Here is a 21120-nt window from a genome sequence, read left to right as displayed (position 1 = left end):
CCACCGAGAGGGCCCAGAGTATATCTATCCGTCATCGGGATGGACAAATCCCACTGTTGATCCATATGCCTCAACTCATACTTTCCGGATACTTAATCCCACCTTTATAACCACCCATTTACACAGTGGCGTTTGATGTAATCAAAGTAACCTTTCCGGCATAAGTGATTTACATGATCTCATGGTCGAAAGGACTAGGTAACTATGTATCGAAAGCTTATAGCAAATGAACTTAATGACGTGATCTTATGCTACGCTTAATTGGGTGTGTCCATTACATCATTCACATAATGACATAACCTTGTTATTAATAACATCCATAGTTCATGATTATGAAACTATGATCATCTATTAATCAACAAGCTAGTTGTACAAGAGGCTTACTAGGGACTCCTTGTTGTTCACATAACACACATGTATCAATGTTTCGGTTAATACAATTATAGCATGGTATGTAAACATTATCATAAACACAAAGATATATTATAATAACCATTTTATTATTGCCTCTTGGGCATATCTCCAACAAAACTGACCAGATAGGTGTGGCTTTGAGTTGTCGGCGTTGATATAAGCAGTGTATAAGATGACGATGGCCTCTGTGAAGCAACTTGAGACCTCAAGTATATGTCTGCTCCTATGTTCCAGATTCTAAGAGATCTCATTGAAGAACCAGTTAAGCATAAGACTACCTCAATGTGTTAGGTCAGGTTAGGTAAAGTATGTTATCGAGCGGGAAGGTCAGGAAAAAAGGAAGATCAAGCAGGGAAGGTCGGATCCGGGCCTCCATGTCTAGTTATCGGGCACCTATGCCTAGTCCAATCCTACAAGAGTGCTCTCATCCATTTCCATTTTACACAGGTGACTCCACACCTGCATGTCATAGGACAGAGTGAACAAACACAGGCTACTAATTTCCCATATTTTATATGATAGTGAAGTTTTTACAGAATCTAACATAAAAGTTTGCTACATACAGTAGAAAGAAGAGATTGAGCTTCGGATACGAACATACTGTCAAATATAGTTCCTCCAGGGAGGGCATAACTTTAATGATGAACAATGTCCATGTGAGATCATACCCCTCCAGGGATTTCATCTAGATTCACATACCTTAGTTGGCAAAAAATAGATGACAGAATTCTCGTAAGGCACTCTAGCTGAACACGATCCGCCAATAATAATAAAAGTACAGATGATGATAAACAAAACGAAGCCACATACCTACAACTAAGAAAAGGAACAACTTGTCTTACCTTCTTGCATTTAAATCCTAGGTCTCACACATATGCACCACAAAGAAACTTACTTAACTCAGCCATCGTTTGCCTTCTCAGATGGCCAATCACCCATCTACAGCTGGCAATGCACATTTTTTTTCTTCGACTGAAAAGGGAGGCAATACAGTATGACACATAAAGGATAAGAATCTGAAGCAATAGACATATATATATATATATGCTAAAAATGATTGATCATTAATTTTCCAACAACCTGAAAGGACATCTACCTAAAGAAGAATTTTGAGAATATTTTCAGAGAGATGCCCATTTTTTCTTTTGTGTGAACAAGACCACCGAATGCTGGTTGACAGTTAATAACAGCTAAAGGCATCTTTCTACTTCAAATTGACATGTTTAGACTTCAGACTGCTATTATATTTCCATCAGAGACTTGAACCATGAACTTATATTATATTCCGATGGTATAATTCTTGCCAAAAATAAGAACATGACATCACATTGGTTTACACTTTATATATCCACTGTATAATTTAAACTTGTTTTAAAATGTATGCCCTCCATCTGGATTCTTGATTCTATCATCCTAAGTTAATTAGGTATAGCATTGACAGGAAAACATTCAAGCAAACATGTGGTGGATATTCCTTATTCCAAATAGTTCAATTTTGATAGTGAGTAACCTAGAATATTGGAAAGGTGTAATGTTTGGAAACTTCCATGAGTTGGTGGATGAGAATTATTCACCTGCTTTTGGAGTGTTGTATAGTGGTTTGGGGCTGGGCTCGTGTGTCTGTAGGCTGCTGCATTTGACGGCCAAAAACAGCAGAGAAGAAACACTAATAGCTCCAGTCTTCTGGATTCCATGCTAGAGAGATATTTATTTCAACATGTTAAGGTCAACGAGTGAGCACCATGACACAAGCTGACAAACAACAAGGGGATATACATATACTTCTCTTTTTTCAGTTGATCATAGATTTTAAAATCAATAGTGTATAGAAGAGTGCAAAGGAAAGGTATTTACAAACTTTCCATGAGATTCCTAAGGATGTGGATGATGTTAGGCACTTATATAGAAAATGTAGCATCATCTCCAAGTGAACGAAGTTGTGCTGCTACCTAACACCCAACAATCATCGCTTCATCAGGCATCGTAAAAGCCAGAGCGCTTTCTACCGCATTACGTTGACGCACTCTAATTCTCCATATGAGTCCCCAATGTGCATACCAGCCTTGCTAACAAGGTAAATCATAGAGCATCAATAACTTGAAAAATCTACAGCAATTAGTAACAGTTAATTTGGCTGACCTCCCATATCCACAAGACGTGCTTGGATCCCATCTTCCCATGCTTCAGTTCAGAGTACAAAACATGCTTCAATTCGTCCACATGTATTGACCTAAAATTCACTGCACGAACACATGGTAAATGCTCTCGTTGCTGCAGATTAGAGAGATGGATAGACATGAGGAGGAGGAGGAGGAGGGGGGAAGGTCGGATCTCGGCATCCATACTGCTGCTCTTTCTCGCAATTTGTCCAGGGGGAGGTGGTGACAGCCCGTTCTGCACGGTGGTGATGGTGACGGCCAGATCCGGCGGCCGGTGTGAGGAGGCGATGGAGGGGAAGGTGTGAGTGGCCCCGGGTGCGGGGAAGAGGGCTGGTGTGTCACCCAAGTGTAGCAGGATGAGGCATGGAGGGTGAGGTGCGGGAGGAGAATGGGTAGGCACATGCACACGAGCTTGGATGATGATGGCGAGCTCGGACGGCCGGGCATGGAACACGCCAGCGACCTCCGGGTGCTGCGCCATGTCGGGGCTTCCCTGGTCGCGCGTGAAGGAGGAAGGAGATCGGCAGGGTGGCTAGGGTTGGATAGGGAGGGATCGCCAGGGGGAGAGAAGAGCGAGGGGTGCGACGAACATTCTGATGGGCCTGGCTGAAGCGGCCCATGCTGAAGCGGAACAGGAGTACGACCAAGGACGACGAAACCGTTTGACGTATTGGGAGGTTGGCAGAATAAGGAACATGTTCCTCCTTTTTAAGTAGTGTAGATAGGAGAAAAAAACATGGGGATGGCTGAACCCACAAAAAGAAAAACGAGAACAAGGGGGGGAACCCCCCCCCCCCCCTCCCAAGGAACACCACCGAGAAAGATCAGCCTAAAAGTTCCCCAAGACCCTTTGCACCGGGAAGGATCCAGTTCTTGTCCTCCTCCCAAATTTTATGCATGATCACCGAGGGACCACGCGACTGGAGCAGAAAGCGCCGCCGGAGGAGATAACGGGAAGCACTGGTGGCAATGTGGCATACTGGCATCCCAGGGACGGTGAAGCAGATACATTAGCACCCCACTGTCGTTGAGGCGGATCGATTAGCCTCCCGGTGTCCGCGAGGCGCACCCGACTGCGATGAGCCAGACCTTCCCTGTCTAGTGGAGATCGGCGGCGTGGGAGGGACAGTGTCAGGGGAGCGGGTGGAGGTGGCGAGAAAGAAACGAGGAATAAGAAAGGACAATGCTACGCGGTGCTATAGCACCGGTTAGTCTACCGGGATACTCCACCCAAATTAGGAAATAAACGAGTCTAACATCCCGGTGGTCTAAAAATAGAAAGTCCTATTTCATCTCCTACTACCGTCCAGGTCCACGTCAAATGCAGAGAATGCATTCTCATTCCTCAACTCCGTGGAGAGTTCATGACGGGGAAAAACGAGCTCTTGATTATGTATAAATTCACATAAATAAAAAGTAAATGCATCTGCCCATCTTCTCCTTTGATTCCTCAAATTCAGAACAAATATTGGAATGTAATAAATTAGAGTTTAGCTACATAAAATTACATCTCAAAAAATATTCTAGTATTTGTGATTCTAATTGAGGATGTAAAAAATAGTAACGTGGATGTAGAAGAAAAAAAGATCTAGAGAACCTACTGTTGTTACAAAAGAATAAATAAAACATGCCTGTCATCATGTTTACTAAACACACAAAGGAATACAAAAAGATAAAAAATAAACGTGTGAAATCAATAATACGTACCTTCTCTTTCTTCTCATCATCCTCTTTCTTGTCAGCATCATTATTTACATTTCCAGTGGAGGCACACCTTGGTGTCACCTTCATCTTCATCATCTCTTGCTGGTGCCTCCGATGCAAGTGGCATCGCTCCTACAGTGGAGGCACACTACTCAACGGTTTCTCATTCAGCACGTCTTGCTATGGAGGACTGATTTATACTGTAGCCTCTGTTTCATCTTTCTGAATTTTGCATAGCTGTTCTTCTTTTTGGTCTTTGGAGTCTTTGACTTCTACTGAGAAAAAAAACCAAAAACAAAAAACAAAAAATATTTGGGCACAAAAGAATATTATATATACATTACACACCATGTTACATCTTTTAACAGATAAAATCATAAGAAAATATTCAGCTCAGCTCAGATTACAGGGAAAAATGTTCATTACCAAAGATGTAAGTGGGATCATTTTGAAAAGAAATTCAGATATGACATCAATGACAACTAGAAAATACCTGCGAAAAAATTATACATGAGAAAATAGTAACATCACCTGAATATGAATTATACATGAGGATGTGTAACATTATCTGATTTCACAGATTTGATACATGCATATAACGGAAATTAAGCACTAAATCGTCCAAAATAATACAGTCAACATAACAAAATCTAGAAATCAACAACCTAGAACAAAAACTACAATCAAATTCATTTAACTGAATGTAAAAATCCATTCAACTGAAATCTACATAGGGAAATTCAGGTCTGTATAATACAGATGTAAATAAAATACTGCTAAATGTCTTTGTGGAACAACATGTAATTACTGTGAAAAACATTACATGGGGAAATTCAGATTTGCATATTATGTAAAAAAAAAATTACTGCTAAATGTCTTTGAAGAAGAACATGTAAGTACTGTGAAAAAAATTACATGTGGAAATTCAGGTCTGCATATTACAGATGTAAAAAAAAAATACTGCTAAATATCTTCGAGGAAGAACATGTAAGTACCGTGAATAAAATTACATGCGGAAATTTAGCTCTGCATATTGCATATGTAAAAAAATACTGCTAAATATCTTTGAGGAAGAACATGTAATTACTGTGAAAAATTTACATGGGAAAATTTAGGTGTGCATATTGCAGATGTAAAAAAACTCCAGAAACTACAAAATGGAACACACTAAAATACATGCGAAAAAAAAACATTATACATGAGAAAACAGTAACATCACCTGAATATGAATTATACATGAGGATGTGTAACATTATCTGATTTCACAGATTTGATACAGGAAATTAAGCACTAGATCATCCAAAATAATACAGTCAACATAACAAAATCTAGAAATCAACAACCTAGAAAAAAACTACAATCAAATTCATTCAATTGAATGGACAAATTCATTCAACTGAAATTTACATGGGGAAATTCAGGTCTGCATATTACAGATGTAAATAAAATACTGCTAAATGTCTTTGAGGAAGAACATGTAAGTACCGTGTAAGTACCGTGAAAAAAATTACATGGGGAAATTCAGATCTGCATATTACAGATGTAAAAAAATACTATTAAATGTCTTTGAGGAAGATGTAAGTACTGTAAGAAAAATTACATGGGAAAATTCAGGTCTGCATGTTACAGATGTAGAAAACTACTACTAAATGTCTTTGAGGAAGAACATGTAAGTACTGCGTAAAAAATTACATGGGAAAATTCAGCTATGCATATTACAGATGTAAAAACAATACTGCGAAATATCTTTGAGGAAGAACATGTAAGTATGGTGAAAAAATTTACATGGGGAAATTCAGGTCTGCATATTACATATGTAATAAAACCCCAGAAACTACAAAATGAAACACACTATGTGCAGGATGAGCAAAAGACAACAAAGTATGAGCAAAAAAATACATTATAGATGATGAGTATGGGATCTAGTACATGTAACAAAAGAGGGAAACTACATGCAGATTCACACATCCTCGAACGAGCAGCAAATGCTACGAGCAGAACACACATCCTCGAATGAGAGGGATCGACGACACCACAATTCGCCGCGCCTGACCACCAAACCCTATTCAACAACTACTCCAGGCTACTCCAGACAGTCGACGGACTAGGACGAGCTGAATCGCGTGAAATCCGCACCGAGAACAAACCCGAGCGCTACTCACCGACGGTGACCCACCTCCGGGAACGACAACACCTCGATTCGCCACGCCTGACCCTCCCGATGATCTTCAACGACTACTCCAGACAGTCGTCGGACTAGGACGAGCCGAATCGCGTGAAATCGGCACCGACAACAAAGCGCTACTCACCGACGGCGAGCCATATCCAGGAACGACAATACCACGATTCGACACGCCTAACCCTCCCGACGATCTTCAACGACAACTACACACCGTCGCTGGACTAAGACTGGCCGATTCGAGTGAGATCGACACGGAAATCAAATCCGCACTCACCAAAAACACGGCGAAAAAACTCCGAGAACGACGAACGACGAGTTCAAGAAGAAAGGGACCTAAGCACACCGACACACAACACAACGAAGTTCTCGGCAGTACCTCTCGTCGTCAACGACTGGATTCGGCGAGGCTCCAATCGACGGGGTGACGAAGGACACAGAAGCGATGCGAACAAGGGGGAAGTGAGTGCGGGGGAGATGAATACGGTGAGGACAGCGCAAGACTAATTAATTCGATGAGATGAAGCCGGCCACATTTTGGACGCTAGTGGAAACGGAGCAGAGCCGCACGATTTAGATCCGACGTCTAAAAAGAGGGAGCATTCCGGTAGACTACACAGTGCCCCGTTGCAAGTGCCCCATAAGGGAACAGAAATTGTAGTATCCCCATTATTTGGAACTTTGTAAGGTTCGAGTGGTTTTGGCTCATTTAGAAAACCTGGCATATTTTGGTTACAATGCGAAATATATGTATTTTATAGACTTAATTTATGTACTAGCAACATTCATCGGTAAACAACATATACCATGGGCAAAGCAACCCTTTCCACAATTAAGAGATCAAGTGAGGGAAGTATATGTTTTGTTCCACAGCCATGTAATTCTCCCTTGTTCAACACTGAAGCAAAAGAATAAAAGGTACTACCTGCTCTCCCAATCAACCAGAACAAACGTACACCTCGCTTAACATAACATAACATACCACAACACACATGGTGAAAAACACTGCAGAAGAAGGGCCCCACCCTAAGATTTCCCAGTCAATATCGTATGTTTTATATAGAAAATAAGGGGAAAAAAATAAAAATAAACCCAGCCTAAGTAGGGTCTGCCCCACCCTAAAAAAATGGGCTGGATTCGCTACTGCCAGTAACAATAGGTGGCCCTTACTGGAGCTTATTCATAATAGGCTCTCCACCTCCGCCGGGTCTGATCAGGGTCGGCCTTTCCCTTAGACGTGAACTTGATCTTGGACGTGAGTTTGATCTCGGCTACCTGCAATCTGGACTGGGCCTCCCTGAAGGAAGGAAAGGGAACCATGGATTCGAGGAGTTCCCGCTGCTCTTTGAACCGGGCGTCGAGGCCGGCGATGAGCTGCATGGTGAGGTTTTTGTCGGAGACGGGGTCATCGATGTCATAGAGCTGATCGGCGATCTTCTTCAGTTTTCTGCAGTAGGCCGCCACGGTCATGTCCCCCTGGACCGTGTTTCTTAACTCCTCGGCAAGACGGCCCGCTTGATCGTCGTCCCCCTCCTCGCCGCCGGCCGTCGGCATGCTTGATCCGTCGTCGCTCGGATCGAGCGGAAACTTCTCCTGGTCGGCCATCGGTAGATCGGACGCCTTGGGAAAGTCTGGCGACACCATGCTCGGGCTGTTGGCGAACACCTTCTTCACGTCCGCAGCGAAGCTCGCCCTGAGCCGCACCATGAATTCGTCGAAGCCCGGGGTGGCTCCCTCCTCCCCCTCCTGCAGGATCAGCTGCGAGTCCACCGCCCGCCAAGGTTCCTCCTCGCCGACCACCTCCTCTCCCCTCCTTTTCGGGGCACATCCATTGAGTCCGGAAGCCGGCGCCTTCCTCTTCCGCGCGCTCTCCTCCACCTGGTTGCAGGGCTGCAGCGAGAACTCCTCGCCGCCGGCCATCGGTGCGCTTGATCCGCCGGCGCTCAGATCGAGCGGAGACTCCTTATTTTCGGCCATTGCTAGATCGGACGCGTCGACTCAGCTGCGAGGAATCTGAAACTCGAGTTGGGTGCGGTTTTTTGTGGATGGACGAAGCGGCGGCGGGTCGATGTATTATTTATGTATATATAAAGGCGGAGGGATCTGTTCGGACTCCGTATGGAGTCCATCTTCCGACCGGATTCACGTTGGCCTGTTCGCCAGCATTACCGATGTGGCGCTGTGAGCCCAAACTACACGTATCAAAAAAATACGATTTGAAAATTTAAAATACTTCAGAAAACAGCATGTTGGTGTACTTAGTTAAGCATCATTTTTTTTGCAAACTGAAACATTATTTAGCAACCTAGACAGTGAGCTAGCAGCCTCCCGAGAAGGAGAGAACTGAGATTACATAGCGATGTCAAACAAAACATCAGAAAAAGTTTCACACGAAGAACATAATGAACACTACGTTGAATCTTCATGCATTCACAAGTTTCGTAAAACTTTAATTGAAATGTATTTGAAATCTCAATTAAAATTTATGAAACCAATCATGTAAAGTTTTAGCTGATTTTTTTAGAATAAATTCTTATATACAAAACTATCAGAAAGTCATGTGTAGCACGAATCCCAGAACGGTGAAGGATTAAGATAGTAGTGACATCAAAATCCAGTTGGCAATTACTCTCTCATTCAAATACAAGTGACTCCCGTATCTAGACGCATTTTACTGTGTAGATACATCTCTATCTAAATAAAATTGAATTATTTAGTATTTGCGAACGGAACAGAACTAATGTGTGGTTAGATGTTAGAGGGCACTGACGCCCCTAATGCAGCAAGGATAAAAAAAGTAGGGTTGGCACTTTCGTATATCATAAAGGCGGAAGTGGGAAGCAATCATCACATCGATAGTGAGACGTTTGTGGTAATTCCGTCAATAGGAGCATTGACGCTCCTTGTCCACCAAGTGAACATATTAGATCAGTTTTTTGAACTCAGTTTCTCGAAGTTGCTCACGAAGGTATGGTGTGTGTTCATAGGGTAAGTGTATGTAAGTACCTATGAGCGTTCGTGTTTCGCAAAAAAAAAAACTGAGTGGTTGTTGTAGCCTTAGAAAGTGGATTTGGTGATCAGGGGGATGCGTGAGCACCCGGTTATCACCGTTGGATTTGGTCCACCACCGTTGGATCCTGCTACTCACTAACATTCACTAACGGCCACTACCTCGCCGGCCTCCAGCTCCACATCGTCGGCCTCCACCTCGCGTATCTGAGGTCGCGTCAGTGTCTCCCCGGCCAAGCGCGTCGCCTTGCACCTTCTGTTGGAGATATGCCCAAGAGGCAATAATAAAATAATTATTGTTATATCTTAGTGTTCATGATAAATGTTTGCATACCATGCTATAATTGTATTAACCGAAACATTGATACATGTGTGTTATGTAAACAACAAGTTTTCCCTAGTAACCCTCTCGTATAACTAGCTTGTTGATTAATAGATGATCATAGTTTCGTGATCATGAACATTGGATGTTATTAATAACAAGGTTATGTCATTAGATGAATGATATAATGGACACACCCAAATAAGCGTAGCATAATATCACGTCATTAAGTTCAATTTGCTATTAGCTTCTGATACATAGTTACCTAGTCCTTCGACCATGAGATCATGTAAATCACTTATACCGGAAGAATACTTTGATTACATCAAACGCCACTGCGTAAATGGGTGGTTATAAAGATGGGATTAAGTATTCGGAAAGTAAGAGTTGAGGCATATGGATCAAAAGTGGGATTTGTCCATCCCGATGACGGATAGATATACTCTGGGCCCTCTCGGTGGAATGTCGTCTAATTAGCTTGCAAGCATGTGAATAGTTCACAAGAGATGATATACCACGGTACGAGTAAAGATTACTTGTCGGTGACGAGGTTGAACAAGGTATGGAGATACCGATGATCGAACCTCGGACAAGTAAAGTATCGCGTGACAAAGGGAATCGGTATCGTATGTACATGGTTCAATCGATCACTAAGTTATCGTTGAATGTGTGGGAGCCATTATGGATCTCCAGATCCCGCTATTGGTTATTGGTCGGAGAGGATTCTCGACCATGTCTACATAGTTCACGAACCGTAGGGTGACACACTTAAGGTTTGATGTCGTTTTAAGTAGATATGGAATATGGAATGGAGTTCGAATGTTTGTTCGGAGTCTCGGATGGGATCAGGATATCACGAGGAGGTCCGGAATGGTCCGGAGAATAAGATTCATATATAGGAAGTCACTTTCCATGTTTGAAAATGATCCGGTGCATTTATGGAAGGCGCTAGAATGTTCTAGAACTTTCCGGAAGAAATCACCATGGAAGGTGGAGTCCCGGTTGGACTCACCAACCCTAACCAGCGAACCAAGTGGGAGGGTAGAGTCCATGGTGGACTCCACCTCCTTGGCCGGCCAAGAAAGGGGGAAGGGAGAGTCCCTATCCCCCTAGGTTTCGTCCATATGGAAGTTTTGAATTGGGGTCTTATTCGAACTTTTGGGCAAAGCCTTAGGGATTCCACCTACACAATGAGGAGGAGAGGGAGGGGGCAGCCTAGACCTGGCCGCACCACCAAAGGGGCCCCCTGGCCGGCGCCCCTAGCCACCCCCTCTCTCCCAAACCCTAGCCTCTCTTCTCCTCCATCTTCTCCCACAGCGCTTAGGCGAAGTCCTGCCTGAGATCTCCACCACCACCGACACCACGCCATCGTGCTGTCGGGAGTCCGAGGAGGATCTACTACATCCGCTGCCCGCTGGAATGGGGAGAAGGACGTCGTCATCAACACCGAACGTGTGACCGAGTATGGAGGTGCTGCCCGACTGTGGCACCGTCAAGATCTTCTACGCACTTTTGAAAGCGGCAAGTGAACGACTACAGCAACAACAAGATCTAATCTCGTAGGCTTTGGAAATCTTCGAGGGTTAGTCTCATGATCTTCTCGTTGCTACCATCTTCTAGATTGGATCTTGGCTTGTTATTCGTTCTTGCGGTAGGAAAATTTTTGTTTTCTATGCTACGAATCCCATTAGTGGTATCAGAGCCATGTCTATGCATAGATTGGTTGCACGAATAGAACACAATGATTTCGTGGGCGTTGATGCTTTTGTTGTCTTTAGTTGGACTTTGCATCTTGCGGGATGGTGGGATGAAGCGGCCCGGGCTAACTTTACATGACCGCGTTCATGAGACTTGCTCCACACTCGACATGCAACTAGTATTGCATAAGTGGCTTTGCGGGTGTCTGTCTCTCTCACCATAGTGAAGATTCAATCTACTCTTTGTATTGACAACACTAGTATCACCGTTGTGGTTCATGTTTGTAGGTAGATTGGATCTTACTCGAAAATCCTAAACCACGTAAAATATGCAAACCAAATTAGAGGCGTCTAACTTGTTTTTGCAGGGTTTGGTGATGTGATATGGCCATGATATGATGATGAATATGTATGAGATGATTGATGTCTACTCACGCTTCTTTTTCTGTAGACAGTGTTGGGCCTCCAAGAGCAGAGGTTTGTAGAACAGCAGCAAGTTTTTCTTAAGTGGATCACCCAAGGTTTATCGAACTCAGGGAGGAAGAGGTCAAAGATATCCCTCTCAACACTACTGCAGAAATGCTTATAGCCACCAGATGTTTAGTGACAGACAAAATTATGCATGTCACTAGTACAAACACTAGAGACAGGCTCGCATAAGCCAGTCACTAGTAGAAAACAATAGTGACAGGCTCATAAAAAAGGCTGTCACTAGCCGTTCTTTTTGGAGCCATGCTAGAGAGAAAAATACTTTAGTGACATGCATCTATAAAAGCCTGTCACTATTCCATGGGTTGTCCTACCGCACTACGAGAGAAGAGCCACGACTGGACGTTTTGCATAAGATGTTTTTACATTCATCATCTCGATTAAAAACGCACAATCGTGTAGAGACGTTAGGTGTACAAATCGTCCCATAATTTTGCCGCACAACTTAAAGAGAATGGCTATGCGTATGAAAAACATTGTCCGACCAACGTACGAATTGCCGATGGAACGGAGGCGATTGCTAGCCAGCTGAAACGGAAGACCATGCATTGCATCGTTCAAAAAATCAATCGTGTATAAGCACTGCTCAATTCTAAAACTTGCCTGCGCAGTTTATTGCGTCAAGGAGCGCGCACGTTCTCTCACGCGTCCGATGGCCATCACACGGCTCTCTTTCTGAGAGGAAGCAGGGATCAAGCAAACGACATGGGCCATGTGATTGCAAAAAGGAAAATGATTCTATTCCCCCGGGGGCTACGACGCTCGCAACCCCCGGGTGCGTGGCCCTCTGATGCCCAGGATCACGTGGTTCTCCTTCTCCTTGGCCCCACCAACCAAAAACACAGCCCAACCTTATCTATAGCTGGATTCATCTCGTTCGCCTCCACGAAGCTCCACGCCAGAGTCAACCTGCTGCCTGGAGCTCGGCCGCTGCCCGCCTCGACGCCGGGAGCTCGGCCGCCTCGTCGCCGGGAGGTCGGCCACCTCGATGCCGGGAGCTCGCCCACGGCCCGCCTCGACGCCGGGAGCTCGACCACCGTGACGCCGGGAGCTCGGCCGCCTTGACGCTGCGAGCTCGCACGTCTCGCCGACGGGAGATCGGCCACCTTGACGCCGCGAGCTCGCACGTCTCACCGACGGGAGCTCGCCCCCATGGCCTGCTCCGTCGCTACATCAAGCTCCGCCTCCTCTGTGGTCGCCCTCTTTGCCGACTTCCTCCCCTGCAGCCACTACTGATGGCCGTCGTTGCTGCGCGCCGTGAGGGCACCGTTGCTGCCTCCCCGTCGGCAGAGGTGCTGCCTGCCGTGGGCACCCTTGCTACCGGCGGTCGACGACGCTGCTGTGTAACCCAATTTGGGATGCTACTAGTGTCTTTCACTGATGCTATCAGTCGAGGGTGTCAATGCTACAGGCGGTCGCCACCGATGCTACCAATGTCGCCTCCATCTCGCGCTCCTCTGCTTCGGCATTGCTACTGCGAAGGCCGATTTTGGTATTTAAGGTGTACGGCATTGCTATCGGTGGAGGGTGGATTTTTTGCTACCATAGGCACGGGTGTTGCTACTAGCGGCTTCGGCGTTCTTTGTCCTAGACGGACGGAGTTGCTGCAACCTCGAACGGCTCTATTGCCAGCTGCAGGGCGAGGTTTCCGTTGATGTCTTAGAGGATTTGCAACATATGAATAAAAAAATTGCTACAATTTATTTGCGATTTTGCTACATCTGCGTAAGATGTTTGCTACGGGGTCTCCGACGAGGTCTCCGGCGAGCTTAGACTTTTTATTTTGATTCATGGACGAACCGTTTTTTGCTTCAGTCATTTGCTGCCGGGGTGATTTTTTGCTGCCGGAGGTGTTTTTTTTGCTACATGCAAATCTAACCGTCAAAATGGTTGATCCGACGGCTGGGGACCCGGGGGCTGGGGAATCAGATCCCCCGGGGGACGCCCAGCAGTTTCCTTGCAAAAATCAATCCCCATTCCCTTTCGTTTCTCCCGAGCAACCCCCTTCCTCGTTCGCACTCATGGATCTCATTGACCATCGAGAGGGATGGCTGCCGACGGCCGCGACGCGAGCCCTGGACGTGACCCGCGCTAGCCCCGGGCGCCGTGACCTGGCCCTATTCACACCGTTCCCCATGTCTTCCCTGCGGTCCCCAACACCGAGGCGGCCGCCATGATCCACCAGATTCTCCTCCTCACCTACCTCACAACCGCCACCACCCCTCGGTGATCTTCCACATGGCCGCCTCCAAGGGCTTCCTAATCTACGGGGCGCTCCTCAAGACCTTTCCCTAATTCCGTTATCCTGTAGCGCCTACTGGACTGCTGCCTCATCTCCGCTTTCGTCCTCACAGACCTCTCCACCGTCGCCGCTGCCATCGCATACCTCCTTTCGCGCTCCTCAACTGGTGTCCCGTCGTCATGCTCCACGCCCAGGAAGACGTCGGGTCCTCCTCCGGCAAACGCTACGACGGGGAAGGGCCCGGGCAACTACCAGCTGATGTTGGTACTGTTGGGAAATCAGGTTCCTCGTCCAGCGGCAGGGACGAGCAATGACGCGCCTGGCCGACTATGGTCGAATTTTGACTCCGATCTGAAGGTGGGCTTCTTTGGTCTTGATTTTCAGTGAGCATTATTTTCACAAGTGTTTTCTTCATTGATTAGGACATTTACATTTCTTCATTGGTGCGGTGATGCCTAATATCTCCCGATTCAGATCGTGCATGGTACGTTACTGCTACTTGATGCTTGTACTGCTGTTATGTGTTTCGGCTGTGCCATGTCGCTTGAGCTGCGTACTGCTAGTCTGCTAGTACATGAGTAATTGTGTTTTTGACTGATGTTTGTTCCTGTCGTGCTGCTGCCTACTTGAAAATTGCATAAGATGTAGTTTTGGTGTTCAAAATAACGTGAGATTTGTGTACTTGCGCACTGGGCCATGATACCTTATGGTGCAGTTCATGTGCCATCCAGATGTAATTTGAGGACGGCCAGACAGAGGAGAGGGTGCGGTCGCCGCGAGGTCCTTCATGGGTGGCCTGGCAGAGAGAGTTGCAGCCAACGAACTCGCCCACAATGCAAATATCCTGTGCGCATGTACATAGTCGTGACTACGCCCTCCGGTGAGTTTCCCCTCCTCCCATCTCCACTTCTCCAATTGTTCTTGGTACGAGTTGTTTTTGTTGCCTTGCTGTGCTCCACCAGCGCCTATGCCTCACCTAGCTACTTGCAATCTTGTACATTGGATAGAACCATAGCAGTATACATGGGAGAGTACAGATTATAGAATACCTGTACTGAATCTCCAGATGGCGAACGGAGAACAGAAATCTAGAACTGCAATAGATGGACACAGATTAATTACCGGACCATAGCGTCAGTATGTATAAGCAAGTATTCCGTCCATCGTGGAGTTGATCCAAGAGAAAAATACGATCCGATCTAGCATGTTCATCCGTCCTGATTGTGTTTGTCTCCAAGCACTGATTCTTATTTCCATGTAATGACCACACAGCAAATCCATCGTGTATATTCCAGATTTTCAGTACATATTTCATCCAAAGATGGGCTTCTTTAAGAGAAGCGATGGTCGTTCTAGAAGAGGAGGTGTACCGGCCCTTTGAGCAGATTGAGCACTACTGCCTTCTTCAGGCAGGTGCAAGGAATGCCTTGGAGGACAAGTGATTTCGTTGCTCTGTTATTCAAGGTAGTCCAACTTCCTACTCCCAATCACCAGGCAAGAATAGCTATATCCTGTAATTATATGTTGTAGCTTAACCTGCACACGTTGAATCCAGAAGCTATACTGGTGCTGGACTTGGTGCTGGACTGGTGCCATGGGTTTCAGTTCCTAACTAAGGTGGATTGCTAATCACGTTTTTTACTCGCGGGTTTTCTACTCTGGATATTTGGCGTTCTAGATCATATACATGTTTCTAGGCACTCCATTGTCCGTCCAGGCTCAACTTTCAGTGCGTCCACAACAGTTGCATTGTGAGATTATTTCGTTTGCATATGGGTGAGATTGTTTCATGTTTGACCTACCAAATAATTAGTGTTCAGTCTTATAACTTCATTCGTGAGACAAATAATAGCGAAAGATTATTTTTGTGCCACTATTTGTTTTTTATTTATTTAGAATCTCTTTATTCTCCAACAAGTGTTTACCCACCTGGTGTCATTGCTCACAATTATATCCTCATTTCCTTGTTTGTATCAGGTTAAGCACGTCATTAGTGTCTCATCAGTGTCATGCGCGATTCAAGGCCATACAAGGAAGACCTAATGAAAAAGGTGCACCTCAACAAGTTGATGGAAATGTAGAACAGTGAAAGTAACTTATGCATATGGCCATAATACATAGTAACTTATGCATATGGCCATAATACATGTACTGTGGTGGTGTTGTTCTCCTTCCTTAGTCTATGACAGAATGCAAGTACTTATGCTAGCATGTTAGCTATGAAAATATTATGTTATACTGGGTGATGAAAACGTATCATTGATACTACATCTTATTGTGCTATTTGAAATATTTGTGGAAAATACATATTATTTATCATAGCATCTTATTGTGCAATCTAGAATATTAGTAGAAGCTCATTCATTTTTTTATTATCGGCGATCACAACCAGTGACATGCATCTCTTTTACCTGTCACTAGTATACACATACTAGTGACATGCACTTTGCCTGTCACTAGTAACCTCGCACCAGTGACTAGTCATTAGTGACATGCGCTATGCATGTCACTAGTGAGCCTTTTGAGCATGTCACTGATAGCCTATTCTGCGGTAGTGCAAGCAACCCTGCAACCACAAAGCAAGAAGTCTCTTGTGTCCCCAACACACCTAATACACTTGTCAGATGTATAGGTGCACTAGTTCGGCGAAGAGATAGTAAAATACAGGTGGTATGAATGAATATGAGTAGTAGTAACGGCACCAGAAAATAGCTTGATGCTACAACTGGCGTGTGGTTGATGGTGGGAATATTGCAGGCAGTAGAGATGCAGTAAAACAGTAAACAAGCAGCGATTTCAGTATTTGGGAACAAGGCCTAGGGATTATACTTTCACTAGTGGACACTCTCAACATTGATCACATAATAAAACCACTCTACACTCTGTTGTTGGATGATGAACAGCACTAATTGTGTAGGATTACACGAACCCTCAATGCCGGAGTTAACAAGCTCCACGATATTTGATATTCATATTTAAATAACCTTAGAGTGCACGATAGATCATTGCAATTACACCAAGTACTAACATAGCATGCACACTGTCACCATCACACTATGAAGGAGGCATAGATCACATCAATACTATCATAGCAATAATTAACTTCATAATCTACAAGAGATCATAATCATAACCTACGCCAAGTACTACACGATGCACACACTGTCACCATTACACCGTGCAGGAGGAATAGACTACTTTAATAACATCACTAGAGTAGTGTTGGGGGGATGACCCCCGGTATGCCAAAGGCATGCCAAACCGGATGGTTTGAGCCATCAAGATACCGGTTTAATGTTTATACCGGAGCACAAGATAAGCGTTTGGCTAAGCGGGGCTAAGCCGGTATCCTCAGGAGAGGTATACCGGAACCGGATAGGAAAGATACCGGGCCACCGGAAAGAAGAGCATGTCGGCAGGACTGGTCAAAGATCCTCTCCTGAGCTAGAAGACAAAGATGAGCTAAGCAAAGTAGCTTTAAACGAAGGGCTGACGATAAAGAGAAGGATGACGATGAAAGAAGCCGGAAGACGTCAGCATCCCTGATTAAAGGAGACCCCGGTCTCATTTATGATTAAAGTAGCTTTGTAAAGTAGTTTGTCTAGTCAAAGATGCCGTTAGGGTTTCTTGCCCTGTAAGCCACCCTCTCCCCTATATAAGGAGAGGGGGCAGCCCTCTTCACATATACACACGCGCACGGAACACAGAAGGAGAAATTCTGTAAACACAAACTTGTAACCTGTGGAAATCAATGAAGAAAGTGATCTAGAGCGAGTTCTTCCTTGTGTCTTTCTTCTTCAACCTCTAGCCTCGGCTAAGTTCCTGAGGAAACCATCCGGAAGTTCATCCCATCTGATCACAAACCCTCCCCCGAATCCTCTAGCGTCCATTCGGCCCCAATTTAAGCCATCCTATGGCATCTGTCTGTTCACCACGACGACAGTTGGCGCCCACCGTGGGGCATGAAGTGGCGCTTGCAGGAGTTCATATTCGGGCGGGCATCCTTGAGGTCGCCGGCGAGCGTACGGTGTCCGCGCTCGTGCAGCGCATCTACGACATGGACTTCATCAACGACAATGCGGGCTGCTTCGCCAACGGAGGCGTCTTCCCCAAGAACGGCCGCACCATCGAGTTTGGCAGCCACCGCGTCTACTTCGGCACCGTCCCTGTGCGCCAGCGCCTCTCGCCGGTGCTGGTGGCACCGGACCCGCCAAGATGGCTCTGTGCTGGCCGCGCCGCCGGCAGCGTCGAGGTAATGATGACCGGTACGGTTGGTGTAGGCAAGGAAGCTGTGGATGAAGGTGCTGGTCGTGCGGCTTCGACCTGTGCGGCCAAGCCACCGCTCGAACGAGACGCTGGCGCTACGGGAGCATCTTCCGCACCACCGGCAACACCACTCCAAGCGGCGATGAACGTGCTGGCAACGCCCATCGCGCAGAACATCGACCCGGCAGCGGCTCAGGCGGAGCTGGAGGCACAACGCCAGAAGCTGCTCGCAAACGGCGCCGACATCGTCCGGGCGCAGCGCGAGCTGAACCTAACCCTACGTGAGTATAACGCTGCCCATGGCTTTGCTTCTGTTAGCGCTCATGCTGCTAGGATACCGGAGAACCGGCTAAAAGCTCGCAACCTAGATCAGGATTTGCGCAAAGAAGTTCTTGCCGGCAAAAGTACCTCTGCATCTGTTAGCATCGTGGAAAAACCTAAGTCTGATGGCCCGGATAAAACTATAAAAGCTGCTAAAGCTGCAGGTAGAGCTATGTGAATCGCTTTCCGGAGATGCTTTGGCAAAACAGCAGGAGCGTGTTAGAGAGCTGTCGGAAACTATTGAGCGACGAGAATGCTGAGCAGTGCAGGCTAAGCTGAACAAGGCTGCGGCCTCAAAATCCGCGCGTTCAACAAAGTATGCCGGAAGCAAGTCCCATGGGCAGGCATCGTCCCCCCATCCGGACAGAAGAAGAGAAAAAGAGATGAACGCACAGCAGATGACTGTGTACGATCCGGTTCTTGCCGGAAAACAACAAGCCGGGCAACACGATGCCGGTAGAAAAAGCTAAGGGGCAGGTCGAGGCTGCGCCAGAGGAGGCTATGCCAGAAACAATCATGCCGGTAGATATGAAACCGGGCAAAATTATCGAGCTGCAAGGGCAGTGTATGAGGAAATGCCACCACCAAGGTACCGGCAGGCAAGAGCCGCGGAACCGGAAAGATACGGAGAGGGAGATTCCGAAGTAGAACGAACAAGAGTCTACCAGAACCCTTTGGGGGAACGCCTGGGGGAAAGATGTTTGCCAGACCAGGATGCGAGGCACAGGCTGGACAGGGTACATCTTTCCGAAATGATCGAATCTGAGGGTCCTCCTGGCCCAAAATGTTTTGGCCCACGGATCATGGGAGAAGAGCCACCGGTACGCAATTTCCAGCTGCCCCGGGACACAAAAACATATGATGGCACGACCAAGCTGGAAGATTGGCTGGCGGACTATGTCACAGCTGTGTATGTAGCTGGTGGTGGAGTAAACCGGCGTTGGGCGGTGAGAATCATACCGTCTTACCTGGTAGGCCCTGCACGGATTTGGCTTAACGACTTGCCGGCAGGAAGTATTAACGGATGGCTGGACTTTGAGGAAGCCTTCGTGAACAACTTCAGTAGCACTTACAAGAGGCCAAACCGGCCCCAACAGCTCGCTTTATGCCAGCAACGTGCCGGTGAGACAGACAGGGATTATCTTACCCGATGGAACTCAACAAGAAACACGTGTGAAGGAGTGATTGAAGCACAAGCAATTGCTTGGTTCAGTCAAGGATGCAGGAGAGGATCACCGCTGTGGCAAAAGCTGCAGAGAAGCATGCCAGCAACCTTGGCAGAGATGATACGTGTGGCGGATAGCTATGCATTGGGAGACCCATTGCAACCAGCAGTACAAGCTGAGCCGGAGCAGTCAAACCCGCCTCAGCAGCGACAGGAACAATACCGGGACAACCGGAACAACAAGAGAAGGGAAGATTTCCCGGATCGAAGGTACGCCCACGACACGTTGTCGCCGTGCAAGAAAATTATGATGCCGGCGGCAGCCAAAGGCAAAAAACCGGATCGCAGCCATGGGCGGGTCCAAAAAGCGATGGGTCGAAAAGAAACCCTGGGGCCAGAAAAAGAATTGGCAGGAACCCGTAAAATACACCATGGAAGCCGCCATGGATCAACCTTGCCGGTGGCACACGCCAAACCCGGATCACCCGTCAAATCACCTGACGAAGGATTGTTCTTGGACCAAGTACTTGATGCAAAAGGGAGCGGTAAAGGACGCGCAAGCACAAGGGTGCTCAACAGTGTTGCCGCCATCGCAAGATATGCTGCGTCAGCAGCAACTACCACCACCGCCACCACTCACCGGAGCAAATGCTTTACCGGTACAGCATCAGCCAAATAGGCAACAATACCAGCAAGTTAACCGGGTGGAGCAAAACGATGATCAACCACCTCCACCGGCACCTTTAGGCCGGAATGTTTACGAGGGCCCGCATCTGTGCTGTGTTGTCTTTGTCACTGAGCCGACAGACAGGCAAAGTGTGCATCGCCGCTCCATGGAGGTAAACGCCGTGATGCCGGCAGTTCCCAGATACATGCTGTGGTCAGATCAGGAAATTACCTGGTCATTTAAGGATCACCCCAAAATCATGCCGAATCCGGGTGGATACGCTCTTGTCGTGGACCCAATCATGAAAGGGCCGCAAACTCGAGTAAAATTCAGCAAGGTGCTGATAGACAACGGCAGCATCATAAACATCATGTACAAGCATACCATGCATACGCTGGGCATAACAGAAAACATGCTGCAGCCAACGCGTACAACGTTCCACGGAATTATTCCGGGCTTGTCCTGCGCTCCGGTAGGAAAAGTTCG

General features: G+C 46.4%; 1 protein-coding gene and 1 long non-coding RNA gene across 4 annotated transcripts; one reads left to right on the top strand and one right to left on the bottom strand.

Annotated features, from left to right (window-relative positions):
* Positions 1-551: 551 nt before the first annotated feature.
* Positions 552-3145, bottom strand: LOC127314718 (uncharacterized). Its single transcript, XM_071824572.1, has 5 exons — positions 2760-3145; positions 2554-2654; positions 1257-1386; positions 1016-1113; positions 552-873 (listed from the first exon to the last, which is right to left on the bottom strand). Exons 1-3 carry the CDS (start codon positions 3052-3054, stop codon positions 1354-1356), a joined length of 429 nt encoding a protein of 142 aa, XP_071680673.1. The 5' UTR covers positions 3055-3145; the 3' UTR covers positions 552-873; positions 1016-1113; positions 1257-1353.
* A 10795-nt stretch (positions 3146-13940) lies between these two features.
* Positions 13941-16464, top strand: LOC127312000 (uncharacterized). Of its 3 annotated transcripts, none has more exons than XR_007858077.2 (5): positions 13941-14699; positions 14947-15095; positions 15511-15679; positions 15771-15832; positions 16193-16464. It is a non-coding gene; the product is annotated as an uncharacterized lncRNA (long non-coding RNA). The 3 variants fall into 3 exon arrangements; XR_011749582.1 differs by having other exon boundaries at positions 14931-15095; XR_007858078.2 differs by lacking the exon at positions 15771-15832.
* Positions 16465-21120: the final 4656 nt, after the last annotated feature.

The sequence above is a fragment of the Lolium perenne genome, chromosome 7 (genome assembly GCF_019359855.2).
Source record: "Lolium perenne isolate Kyuss_39 chromosome 7, Kyuss_2.0, whole genome shotgun sequence".
Taxonomy (NCBI): domain Eukaryota; kingdom Viridiplantae; phylum Streptophyta; class Magnoliopsida; order Poales; family Poaceae; genus Lolium; species Lolium perenne.
The sequence above is the reverse complement of the archived record's forward strand: the minus strand, read 5'-3'. Positions and strand labels throughout refer to the sequence as shown.